Raw genomic sequence first — 12,612 nt, 5'->3', positions numbered from 1 at the left:
TTATATAGTTTTGGCTCATAATAATAGCACATAATAATATATATATGTTACGTGTATTTTTTTGCATATATACACAAATATCCATGAATAATGCCTAGCGAACTCACAAATAGCGATTTCCGTCTCATTTTTGACAACTATGAAAAGGAAAAGAAAGAAAAGGAAAAAATAGTGTTACAAAAAGAGGAAAAGAAATTAAAAAGAAAGCAGAAATATTTATTAAAAAAAAAAAGAGATGAAAAAGAAGAACAAAAATATAGAGACAGAGCTGAGGAGAGAAGAAAGGGAATAATAAAAGATATCGAAGATGCTAGTGTACTATATAATAATGAAAATAATACAATTGATGAATCTAAATTTATGGGTGGTGATGTTGAGCATACTCATTTGGTTAAAGGCCTTGATTTTTTATTATTAAATAAAGTAAGGAATAAATTAATTGACAAAATAAATTCAGAAAAAGAAAAATCCAAAGGAAATAAATTTGTTGAAAAATATAATAATATAAAAACATTTAATCATGAATCAAAGCAAATATTCAAGTATTTTTTTTTATATGAACATCCACACAACATTCATTTTAAAAAAAAAATCGAAAATTTACATAATAATATTATGAATAATATGAAATTTAAAAATTTTAATAAAAGTATCCATTCAATTAACTATAAATTTAATATAAGTTCAGAGATAGAACAAAATGACATACCTATAAAATATATATATGATATAAATGATGTAAAAGTATGTCACACATATTATTTAAAGGACACGATTTTAAAAGAACTTGATATTTGTTTTAAATGGCATATGGAAAATAGAAAAAAAAAAAAAAGCAAAAGATTGCCCAAAAGACCATTAACAACATTTTTTTTTAATGATAAGCAAATTAAATATGAAGATGAAGAAGATATTGATATTTTTAAGAATGATGGTACAGAGATTAAGAAAGATGAAGTGATATCTGAAAATAACAATGATGATGAATCAGATTCGGAAATGAGTGATGCTACTGACGGTAACAATATAGTGACAACTAATGCATCTCAAAATAATAAAAATAATGTAAATTTTGAAAATAATACAAACTTGTTTATGCCCCCTAATATAATTAAAAAAATGAATAACAATGTTACTAATAAAAATAACAACAGTTTAACGGGAAATATTTTTTCAGATACGTACGACGAATGCTACCCTCGATATTAGAAGCGTAGCTATTTTGTATCCAATTTACTTAATTTTCTTTTACTTATTCATTTTTTGTCATAGTATATTTCTCAAAAAAATATATTAACAAAATATCGAAAAAAAATACTAAGATACAGTCTATAACATTAGAGGCATTATATATACAGCGTGTTTCATAAATATTTTGAATGACGCTATATTTATTGCTTCATTTTTATTTTTATAAATTTATATTTTGTTTGATGTTTTAGAATTAACATATATAAGTTATTTTTTGTATGTTCATGTCTATTAAGGATTGTCTTTTTATTTAGCCTTTATTTTTACCTTTTAATTAGTATGATTATTCGAAGTAGTACTAATGGAAGTAATAATATTATCATTGATATTTTTTTATCTACATTTATGTTGTTTTATTATTATTTTTATTTCCCCCACATTTTTTTAGTAATTTTGACCATTATAATATAGCACTATATATTCTTCAAATTTTTTTAAGAAATATTTCAACCGGAAACAATTATATAATGCTGATTTATCACAAATCAATATCTCTTTTAATGTTTTTTATTTAAAAGACAATGAGTAAAATATCCTAACCAAATAAATAAATAGGTTAATTTTTATTAATAAAATGTACTTATATATGCACGAGGATGATTTATAAAAAAGTATATATGATAAATAAATGCGTTTGTTAAAAATAAACATTCCACATATAAATTCCTTATCGATATTATATGGAAAAATTAAACCTTCAAAGAATTATATAATCACAAAAATATAATATTTTAAAACAAATTCGTTTGATAAATTATTTCGTATATATATTTTTTGGCAATGCTAGCTACAGGCACTTTTATTTCCCCCTTTTTCTTTTTTTAGTATTAAATATTAAGGATAAATTAATAATATAAATATATATGTAAATATGAGTACACGAAAAAATATGTTTAAAAAGTAAATATGATATTGAAGAATTTTTATGGAAGGTTAAAATACTTTGATGAAATGTTCTGAAAATTTACAAAAATGTACAATTATAAATATCATATATATGGTATTGATAGTTTAGACTCAATTTGTGAAGAAATTTATTTTTTAAGAAACTGTGTTTACTATTCAAAATGATAAAATATGAATAAAATTGCAAAATAAATTCATAAAAAATGCATTTAAATATAATAATAAAAAATCAAACGCATAAAATATATGAATATATTTATATGTATATATGTGCTTCATTAAATTTATTGCATGTTTATATACTATTTTATATTAAAAATGTATGTAGCATATAAGGCGGCATATTTTATTGTTTTATATTATTATTTTATTATTATCGTACATTTTATGATTGCTTAAAAGGATTAAATAGCGAATAAAATAATATTTATCTTATAAATATTGGTAAAGCTTATCAGAAAAGTCAAAATATATTGGAACTGAAGTGAAGAAAATATGAACTAAATTAAAATAATAAACATTTATATAAAAATATTATTATATGCATTTGTAATAAAACTTATTTTTTCCAGAATGAGTAATTAACCCTATTTGTTTGCTGCTGCCTGATTTATGTTTATACACAAGCTTATCAGTTTAATGCAACTTTCAAAGAATTTTTAATCATTTCATATTTTTAAAATAATTCACACTATTTGGTATAGATTAGTACTTTTATGAAATAATGAATTCAAAAACGTTTGTCGTGTATTGAATAAATAAATATATTTATTATTATTCATTTATTTAGTTAATTTTGTTATATGTGTGTTTATATGTTAAAATGGTCTGATTTTTACCCTTAAGCGAATGTTCATACATACTTACGTCTATAAACCCAGTATAACCTCATACACATGTAAAATAATATTTTGAATAAATAAGTTAGGATAATGCTAGGGAAAAGGAAACTTGGTGATACCCAACCCCAAAAAAAGAAAAAAAAATGGGTTGAAGAATTAGATAGCGATTCAGAAGATATCGATTTAGACTATTTAAATAATTTAGACGAAAATGATAAGATTCAATTAGAAGAGGTAAGTGACAAGGAAAATGAATTGTTAGATCAAGTGGAAAAAGAAGAGAACAAAGAAAATAAAGATGGATCGCAAAATATGGAGGATACAATAAATGATGGTAACAATAATAAAAATAAAAAACGTCGTTATGATTGGATGAGTAGCGATGACGAAGATATACCAAGTGATGATGAGGACGAAGATATTGAAGAAAATGACAATATTGAAGATTTTAATAATAATATAGAGAATCAGAAATATAAAAATGGAAAGGAAGAAAATAATAATGATATTAAAAATAATTATAGTAATCCTATAGATGAACATAAAAACGAAATTAACAAAATTGGTGATATTGATGATATTGAAAAATCGTCAAACGAAATAATTGAAAATATAAATAAATATTCAATAGATCAAATAGACATAAAATTCGAAGAAATTGAACATATTATAACTTATGTTTATTTTCATAATATTCATTTTGATTGTATGACAGAAAATTTAGTTACATTTTTAGAAAATCATACTAAGAATAAGATTATACAAATTAATTCAGATAAATCAACCAATCATGCAGTTATATATAAATATGATGAAAAAAATGATGAAAAAGTTGTCATAAATAAGTTTTCCCATTATGGAAAATTGTTTGTTCATGTTAAAAATTATCAAGTAAATTATAAGCCTATTTATTGTTTTTAATTTTAGTATTTTTTAAGTTATTTTTTGTTATTTGGGTTTAGTTATTTCTTTATATTTTTTTTTGTTATAATTAAAAAGGATGTTCTTAGGCTCCTGAAATTAAATGAAACACAATTCATGGGGAGAATAATAAAGTAATTTTTATATTAAATCAGCAACATATTTAGTATTGCATTTATAATTGTATTTATGTGTGCATTGGTAATTTTTCCTGGAATCAGGATTATATATTTTTTAAATATAATAATTATATGCCCATTATTGAATTAAAATATAATGCATTTTTTCATCCCTACATAAGATCGGCACAAGCTTACCGAAAAAAAAACAGTTTTTTTACTTTGCAAACACCATCTCATTACAAGTAAGAAGGAAAGGCATTATAAGTGTACATGCGTGTGTATATATAGAGATATTAGTTGAAATTCTTTTAAAGCATTATTTTTTGAAAGCGCTGGAGCTTCTTTCTAAATATGCTCATAACAAATTCGAATTTGTCATGTATAATTGTGTATATGCGTAATTTTGCTTATTCTGCCAATAGGTATTTTATCCAGGTTGCAATTAATGAAAAAAATAAAAATAATGCAAGCAAAACATGGATGAGATAAAAAAAAAGGGAAACATTATAGCATCGGAGTAATTATTTAGGAAAATAGGCGCCTTTCCAATTTTTTCGTGAAGTATCATTATAATATATGACACATAAGTATATATATTTATATAACATTTATAAAAACATACATATGGTGCTTTGTGCGCGTGAATATGTAATTTTTTATTTTTTTTTAATTATTCATAATAACATGTTTATATATTTATTAATATTTATGTGTTTTGTTTTAATTTCCCATTTTTTTCTTTAACATTTTCATTGAAAAATTCATACTTTTTTTGTATTAACACATAAAAAGAACTTTCATATTAATAAAGTTATAGCACATTAATGAAATAAAAAAATATGAGACAATTTTTGAAAAAATTGTGTACCTCTATTATGATTCAATATATTTTGGTGTATTGTTTTTTCTTCATATAAAACCTTTTATTTTGGTAAACACATGAACAAGTTTATAAAAAATATATTTGTGTATATAACAGGTAAGCGTGTTACATTTAATAAATAAAATCACGTTTTTTTAAAGAAACAATGTAAGGGTTTAATTAATCCATTGGTTCCGAAGCATTCCATTTAACTAATCATTTATTGCATTTTTTTTCATTGTTTTCTCAAGTTACATGATTTAATCATTGTTTTATTTAACAAATACCGTTTAAAAAATAAATGCGGATACAAGCTAATCAAACAACGGGACAATGTATAACTTATCTGCTATATTAAAAAAAAATAAGGCTACCGTATACAAATAATAAACAAATAAATAAGAACTTTATTGAGAATATTTAGAATGGAAAATTGAAAGGTTTTTTTTTTCAAATAGATTTAAATAATCATAAATATTATATATGTAAAATATAATATATAGGCTTGAATATTTTGTTCCTCATTATTTATTATCCAATATTATTTTATTCTGATAAAAAAAATATATATGGCGCAATAGTATGTTTATTATGTGTTAATTTATTTCATTATTTTGTAAAAAATGTATATTATATATATATATAATATACATACTATAATACCATGATATTCATAGCTATTTGCATATGCTTATCCTATTGAACGCATTTTCCAATTTGTGTAATATTTTATTAATTTTATTTTGTGATATTTACATGTATATATACATATGATGAATTATTTTATATTTTTTATTTGGCTTTACGACGCGATTATAAATTAAATTTCAAACTAAATGAAGTTTATGTAATATAATAAATTATATATAATGATATTATTTATATATAATGTATAATAATTAAATTTAGTGATTTTAATCTTCCCTTTTCTTTTCCATTTCAAAATATTACGAAAAGAGTTTAATTTGTTTACAAAATCATAATATAGTTAATCTTTATTTTACGTCTTTAAAGTTGTTTTATTATTATTATTATTATTATTATTATTATTATTATTATTTTTTAGTACCTTTTTTTTTAAATAAATAATGGCAAATGATAATGGGATAAGCGTTATTAGGAAATTTGTAGAATCTGAACAAAAAAATGAAGTAAGAAATAATTTTTGAAAAAATGAATATGTATCATTTGTGTATAATGAAAAAAAAATGAGAGAAAACTAATATGTGCAATATATGAATGCGTGGTTACATGTTTGTATGAACTGCATTTGTTATATAAGACCGATTTTTACTTTATAGTGTGGAAATGCAGTTTTATTTTCCATAAAAAACAATAAGTATTACATTAATTATTGGGATGAAATAAACTGAGGATTAAAACGTGCATATGCAATATTCATGCTTTTGTTTTTTTTCTTTATGTAGATATTAAATGATTCGATTTTAAATACTATGCCATGTTATGACAAATACAAGGATATCAATATATTGTCCGAAGAAGAAGTCGATTTATTAAAAAAATTTCATGATATGAACAAAAAGGAAAAGTTTGATTATTTCAAAGATAATTCTATGATCGTTAGTGTATTATTTAACTGCTTAAAAAACGATTTTAATGCCCATTTAATTCAATATGTGCTAACAATTTTTTATGAAATTATAAGAAATGATGGAAGTTCTTATAGTTATATATTAAGTATATTGGATTGTAAAGAAGTATATTCTCATTTAATGAAATTGTGCACACATAACGATACTTATATAACTGATAAAAGCTCTTTCTTATTGTCAGGTAGCTTTTGCTATAACAATAATTATTTCACAGATATGGATATAAGAAATTTTATTTTAAAAATTGATTTTTTTAATGTAACTGAAGAAGGTAAATTGGATATATTCATAAATATACTAAAAATAGATGAATATAGAAAAGATATATATGAATTAGAACAATTTTTAACAATACTAAATAAAAACTTAGATGTAGCCAATAATAATGCTAATAAGCAATATAAATCTGTTTTTTGTGTATGGCTACTTACATTTAAAGATTTTTTCATTAAAAAATTATATAAAAATAACATTATTTCAGTTATTATAAATTTATTTAAAAAATGTCGAGTTGAAAAAATATTAAGAGTATCCCTTAATATCATTAAAAATATAATTCATATGGATGATTGTTTTGAAATTGTAGTTGATAACAATATAATACAAACATTAACTGTTTTACAATATGATAAATGGAGAGATAACGACATATATGATACCATAGTTCAGCTTTTACATAAGTTGGATCAGCGTGTTAAAAATTACAGGTAATACTGATTCATTTGTTTTATAGTCCCGAAAAGATATAACTATAGATAATGATAATTTATATTCGGATAGGTTACGATATTAACTAATTTCGATGTTTTTGATATTTAATATTTGTTATTGGCATTATTTTTTAATTATAATTTTATTATGTTTTCTTCTTTTTTGTAGCAATTTCGAGCGATATTGTCATGAGCTCTCAAATGGAAAACTAAAATGGTCTATTTTGCACACAGAAAAATTCTGGCTAGAAAATGTGATGCAATTCGAGAAGGATGAATTTAAATCCATACAGCAATTAGCAGATATAATAAAAAAATATGCACATAGCATACTACAGAAACCGCAATCGAATGAAACAAAAGAAGAAATAGATAATGTAACTGCCGCAGTGGCATGCTTTGATATTGGCGAATTTGCTAGATTATATCCAAACGGTAAAAATATATGCCAGAAATTTAAAATAAAAGAAAATGTAATGCTCTTAATTGCAACAAAAGATAGAGATATTGCTAGAGAAGCGCTATTATGTGCTCAGAAAATTATGTTGAACAACTGGCAAAGTATATCAAACACAAAATAGCCAAATATAAGAGTACTAAAAGGAATTAGCAATATAAAAATGTGGGGATAAAAAATAAAGTACCTAAAAACGATCTAACATATGAATATATTATAAATTATTTCCATTTTCATACTCCCACATATAATTTTTTTTTGAAAGTAAGCAATATAAGTGCTTATTTGAAATTCTGTAATCCCTTAAAATAACAAATTACTATTATTTTATTAAATTACTTTTTTTTATGTATTTTTTTCTTTATATTTAATGTATTAAACCGAATTTATCAATTTTTAAGTTTTATTTAAAAATATATAGATAGTATTGAACATGTGATACCAAATAAAAACATAATAGCGTTTTAGATTGGTGTTTAAAAATGTCACAGGTTTACCCTTCTCTACATTTATTTTTTTATGCATTTTTCAATTTTTAATTTTTCATTTGATTTTTTCCCCTATTAATTTTCAATGAAGTTATTATTAATAATTGAAATTAGTGTACATACATATGTGTCTATATATGCATACGTGTGTCTTGTTTAATGGAAAGAGCTAAACAGTGAAATAATTTTTATTTATTATATTTTTTATGCTATACGTTAATGCCTAATTAAATCGTAAAAACATAGTATATGTTTACACATTATCTTTTAGTCTATGTATTAAAAAATGGCTAATATTAAACTTATTATGTAGATATCAAAAAATGAAATTTCAAAAAAAAAAGTGAAATTCGCGAGAATAATAGTGAACGCGCGAAACATTTCGTTGACAGAAAATAGAAAATTCGAAAAATAAATGAAAGGTCTAAAGTGGAAAAATCGACAAATAAAGAGGCTTCTTAATAAATAAATTTTTAAAGTATTAATGCTGTATTATTATTAATATCATTTCTTCAAGAAATAGTTCAAGTCAAACTTAAAAGGGCGATGCAAATAATTTATAAAACTAGTAGATTGATCAAAAACATCAGACATGATACTTGATAATATATCTGTTAGTGTAACATTTATATAGGCATCATGCTCATGATTTATATGCAATTTGTCCGTTTTAAAAATATCAGGGTTTATTTTTTGTTTACGAAATAATTTATGGCATGCATCTGTTGCTTGTTTTATTTGTTCTTTTTCAAATTGATAAACTTTTAATTTATCATATTCATTATAATATTTTCCCATAGCATGAATTTTATCTTTTTTAAAATATGACAAAATATATCTATTTTTATTTTTATTTGATTTTTTTTTTTTGTATATATATACACCGATACCGTCTTTTTTTGATTGATTAATGTCCCCTTTATATATTCCATTTTTTAAATTACAAGAGCCAAAATGCGAAATTTTATTTTTATTCCAATATCCAATATATATAGTATGGTTAGAATCAAAAGGAACATTAAATGGTATATTTGTATTAATATCGATTCCATCATATGCCTCCAATTTTCTTGCCAATGTCTTAGTATCTGATAGACTTAAATTAAATTCATGTTGATCATTAAGCTTTAATTGTTCTTCATAATATAATTTCCCAAAACCTTTTTTGAAACCTCGTTGTAGGTTACCACAATAAATGGTATTGTCTTTATGTCTTAATATATAACAAAATTTATCAATTACATCATTTTTATAATAGCCATGATATAAAATTTTATTATTAGTGTCAATTAGTATCCCTAATCCATTTCTTTGATATTTTTTGGAAAAATGGCCATAAAATATATATCCATTTCTAAAAAATATTTTCATTTTTTTAAACTTTTTATTTATATTTGATATTTGTATTTTTGATATTTTTTCATCTTTAACATATATATTAATGTTATCATGAATTTGATCTTTTGCAAAATTCCCTTGTATAACATATTTTTTATTCCTAATGTTTAATGTTCCATTTCCTTCTCTATATCCATTTTTCCAAAATCCAATATATGAATTTTTATTATTATCTTTATTTTTTAATATACCATAACCATGAGGTAAAAAATTTTTTAATTCACCTTCATAAAAAAAATGTTCATTATTGAAAAAGCCTTTAGGGAATTTTTCGTTGGTATTTGGTTCTCCTTTATTGTTTATTGGTCCAAAATATTCACTTTTATCAGCATAAATAATTTTTGTTAATCCTATAGTTTTACTTAGTATGGGATAATACAATTTTAATTCATTATTGTTTTTCATACATTCAAAAAAGTCTTTTTGTAATTTCGATGTTTCATTATTGCTGCAAAAAATTTCTTCCGTCCATTTTTTCGTATTTTCATAAAATTTTGGGAAATTTTCACTCGTTAACTTTTTATTTTCGTGTGGTATATACTCATAATAACGTGATTCTTTTGCATTATTAATTTGATCATTTCCTCTATGATTTTGATATTCGGCATTATTTTTGATTTCCATTTTCATATTTGCACCACTATTAGAACGGTACACCTCATCTATTGTTGAATCACTTTGATATTCCTCCTCCTCAGTTTCATTATAGCCACTTTTAAATTCAAAAGATGGATATCCAATTGCATTTTTAAAGTTATATTGGTTGGCTTCGAAAATGTCTTTTTTCTTTTTTATATTTTCTATATTACTTGAACAATAAAATGAGTAGATATCCCATTTTTTTAAATATGGGAAATAAATATCTATAATTTCTTTTTCCCAAAAATCAACATTATTAGTCGAGCTGTAGCTAGCCATAGCTGTTTTTTCTATTTGTAATAATAAGTTTTTATCAAAAGCTGGTTCATCTTGCTTATGCTTAGTTTTTTCATTTTGTTTGTTATTTTTATGTTCATTTTTGTGCTTATTGGAAAAATTGGTTTTAATAAGTAAGGGGCATAATTTATTAATTTTATTTGTTTCTATTCCTTTTACATATTCTTTATCTATTAATGATATGATACCCTTGCCGACTATTTCATCGCGATAAAATTCCCCTTCATATAAATACCAAATGTTAAAATATTTGAATAATAATTTTCCTTTTCCATTTTTTTCTGAATTTAGCCAGTCTCCATCATATATTAAACTATTACATTTGTCATATAATTTTCCTTTCCCATTATATAATTTATTTTTAATATTACCTACATATCTGCAAAACATTTCTTTATTTTTATTATAAAATATTAATTCTTTGTGTACAATTTTTGTGGGGTCTTCACTAGGTTTCCCGCTAAAAAATGTACTTGTTCTCATTCGCTCTATGGTTCTTAATATATTTGAAAATTTATATTTTCCTTCATTTTTATCAGCATTACTATTTTCATTAGAAATGTCTACTTTTTTTGCTTGATTATATTGTTTCATTTCAGAAGTTTTACATGTATTTCCATCGTCTTTATATTCGTTTTCATTATAACCTTCAATTGTTTTTTCATCTGATGATACCTTATATCCATCAAGGTTGCTAAATTCTTCGCTTCTAATATGCCTGTCATCTGTAACAGTACTACTTTGTGATTTTATTGTATTTTCGACATTATTATAATTTTCGATAAGTTCATCTACTTTTTGTTTGTAATAGTAATGGGTAAATATATTTAATTCATACCAATTGTCTTTTCTTGGTCTCATTTCCCTTTTTACATTAAAACTATAACTTGAACATAAGATTTCATTTTGAAAAATATGATTAGAGGGTTTAATATAAAATATAGTTTTATTATTTTCATTTTCTAGATTTATTTGTATATGCTGACTTTTTGCATCGACGTAAAACATGTCTTCTATTATGTTATCATTATATTTGTATATTTTAAATATATTTAGTGAAATTTCTTTTAATTTTTGTTTAATTAAAATCTTATTTGTTTCGTTTAGGTTATTAAATTTGTCATAATTAATAGTTATTTCACCCCTTAGCTTAGGAATAATTGATTGTTTTATTTTTATAACTATTTGGATATTACTTACTTCATTATCACATGAAAAATCATTTTCATAAAGGTATTCTCTTTGACACATATAGAAAATACATGAATTTTTTTTTAAAGAATCTTTTAAATTAAAAAAGCAATCTGAAAAAATATATAAAATTTTTACCAATCCATTTATTTCAGAATTCGTAAAAAGAGAATTTGTTCGTATTTCATCGTTATTAGGCTTCAGCATATCGGAATTGTGCATTTGTTCTTTATTTAGATCTTCGATTTTTTTTTTTTTTTTTTTTTTTTTTCTTCTTCGAATTCTTGCTTGTTCTATCCTTTCAGTAGGCATATAATTGTTATTATCAGCATCGTTCCCTTTATTAAATGATGTAAGCAAGGAACTACTACTATCATCATAATTACTACTTAAATATATGTTTTCAGTAAATGAATATTTATAAAAATCTTTGGTTTTAGATCTTTGATTATATATTATTTTGTTTTTATTTTCATCATAAACATCAGCCGTGTCTGTTATTTTGAGTAAATAATATCCTTTATCGATTTTCCATGATATGCTATTATTATATTTATCAAAAAAATATATAATTAAGTCATTATTTATTATCTCTATATAGCAAGGTAATAATTTATCATCCTTATATTCCTCTTTTTCCCCACCATTTTCATTATTATATTTTTGAATAGGGCTGTGAATATTGTCCAAAATGCAAGTATTATTATAATTGTTTATTTCTAATTCTTTTTGTTTATCTATAAATAGATCCATTACTATGCTGGTTCTTAAAATGAGGAGCCCGTGATATCCTTTCTTGCACACACAAAAAAATAATAGGAAAAAATATTAAAAATATCCGTTTCTTTCCTTGAAATTACTATATGGGATAATTGTTTATGAAAGGAGATATGGCTGCATGGATGAGTATTATCA

The 12,612-nt window shown here is 22.8% G+C and overlaps 4 protein-coding genes across 4 annotated transcripts; 3 read left to right on the top strand and 1 right to left on the bottom strand.

The window, feature by feature from the left end:
- Positions 1 to 90: 90 nt before the first annotated feature.
- On the top strand, positions 91 to 1,209 carry PBANKA_1405300 (RED-like protein, putative; the record flags this gene model as incomplete). Its single annotated transcript, XM_034567371.1, has 1 exon — positions 91 to 1,209. One exon carries the CDS (start codon positions 91 to 93, stop codon positions 1,207 to 1,209), a length of 1,119 nt encoding a protein of 372 aa, XP_034423875.1.
- Positions 1,210 to 3,089: 1,880 nt separating this feature from the next.
- PBANKA_1405200 (conserved Plasmodium protein, unknown function) lies at positions 3,090 to 4,531 on the top strand (the record flags this gene model as incomplete). Its single annotated transcript, XM_034567370.1, has 4 exons — positions 3,090 to 3,890; positions 3,999 to 4,054; positions 4,222 to 4,284; positions 4,465 to 4,531. The coding sequence occupies 4 exons, from the start codon at positions 3,090 to 3,092 to the stop codon at positions 4,529 to 4,531; spliced, it is 987 nt and encodes a 328-aa protein (XP_034423874.1).
- Positions 4,532 to 5,992: 1,461 nt separating this feature from the next.
- On the top strand, positions 5,993 to 7,808 carry PBANKA_1405100 (V-type proton ATPase subunit H, putative; the record flags this gene model as incomplete). Its single annotated transcript, XM_034567369.1, has 3 exons — positions 5,993 to 6,055; positions 6,332 to 7,224; positions 7,397 to 7,808. The coding sequence occupies 3 exons, from the start codon at positions 5,993 to 5,995 to the stop codon at positions 7,806 to 7,808; spliced, it is 1,368 nt and encodes a 455-aa protein (XP_034423873.1).
- An 868-nt stretch (positions 7,809 to 8,676) lies between these two features.
- Positions 8,677 to 12,450, bottom strand: PBANKA_1405000 (MORN repeat protein, putative; the record flags this gene model as incomplete). The annotated part of the gene is made up of 1 exon (XM_034567368.1): positions 8,677 to 12,450. One exon carries the CDS (start codon positions 12,448 to 12,450, stop codon positions 8,677 to 8,679), a length of 3,774 nt encoding a protein of 1,257 aa, XP_034423872.1.
- Between the last annotated feature and the right edge of the window lie 162 nt (positions 12,451 to 12,612).

This window comes from Plasmodium berghei, assembly GCF_900002375.2.
Source record: "Plasmodium berghei ANKA genome assembly, chromosome: 14".
Classification (NCBI taxonomy): domain Eukaryota; phylum Apicomplexa; class Aconoidasida; order Haemosporida; family Plasmodiidae; genus Plasmodium; species Plasmodium berghei.
The sequence above is the reverse complement of the archived record's forward strand: the minus strand, read 5'-3'. Positions and strand labels throughout refer to the sequence as shown.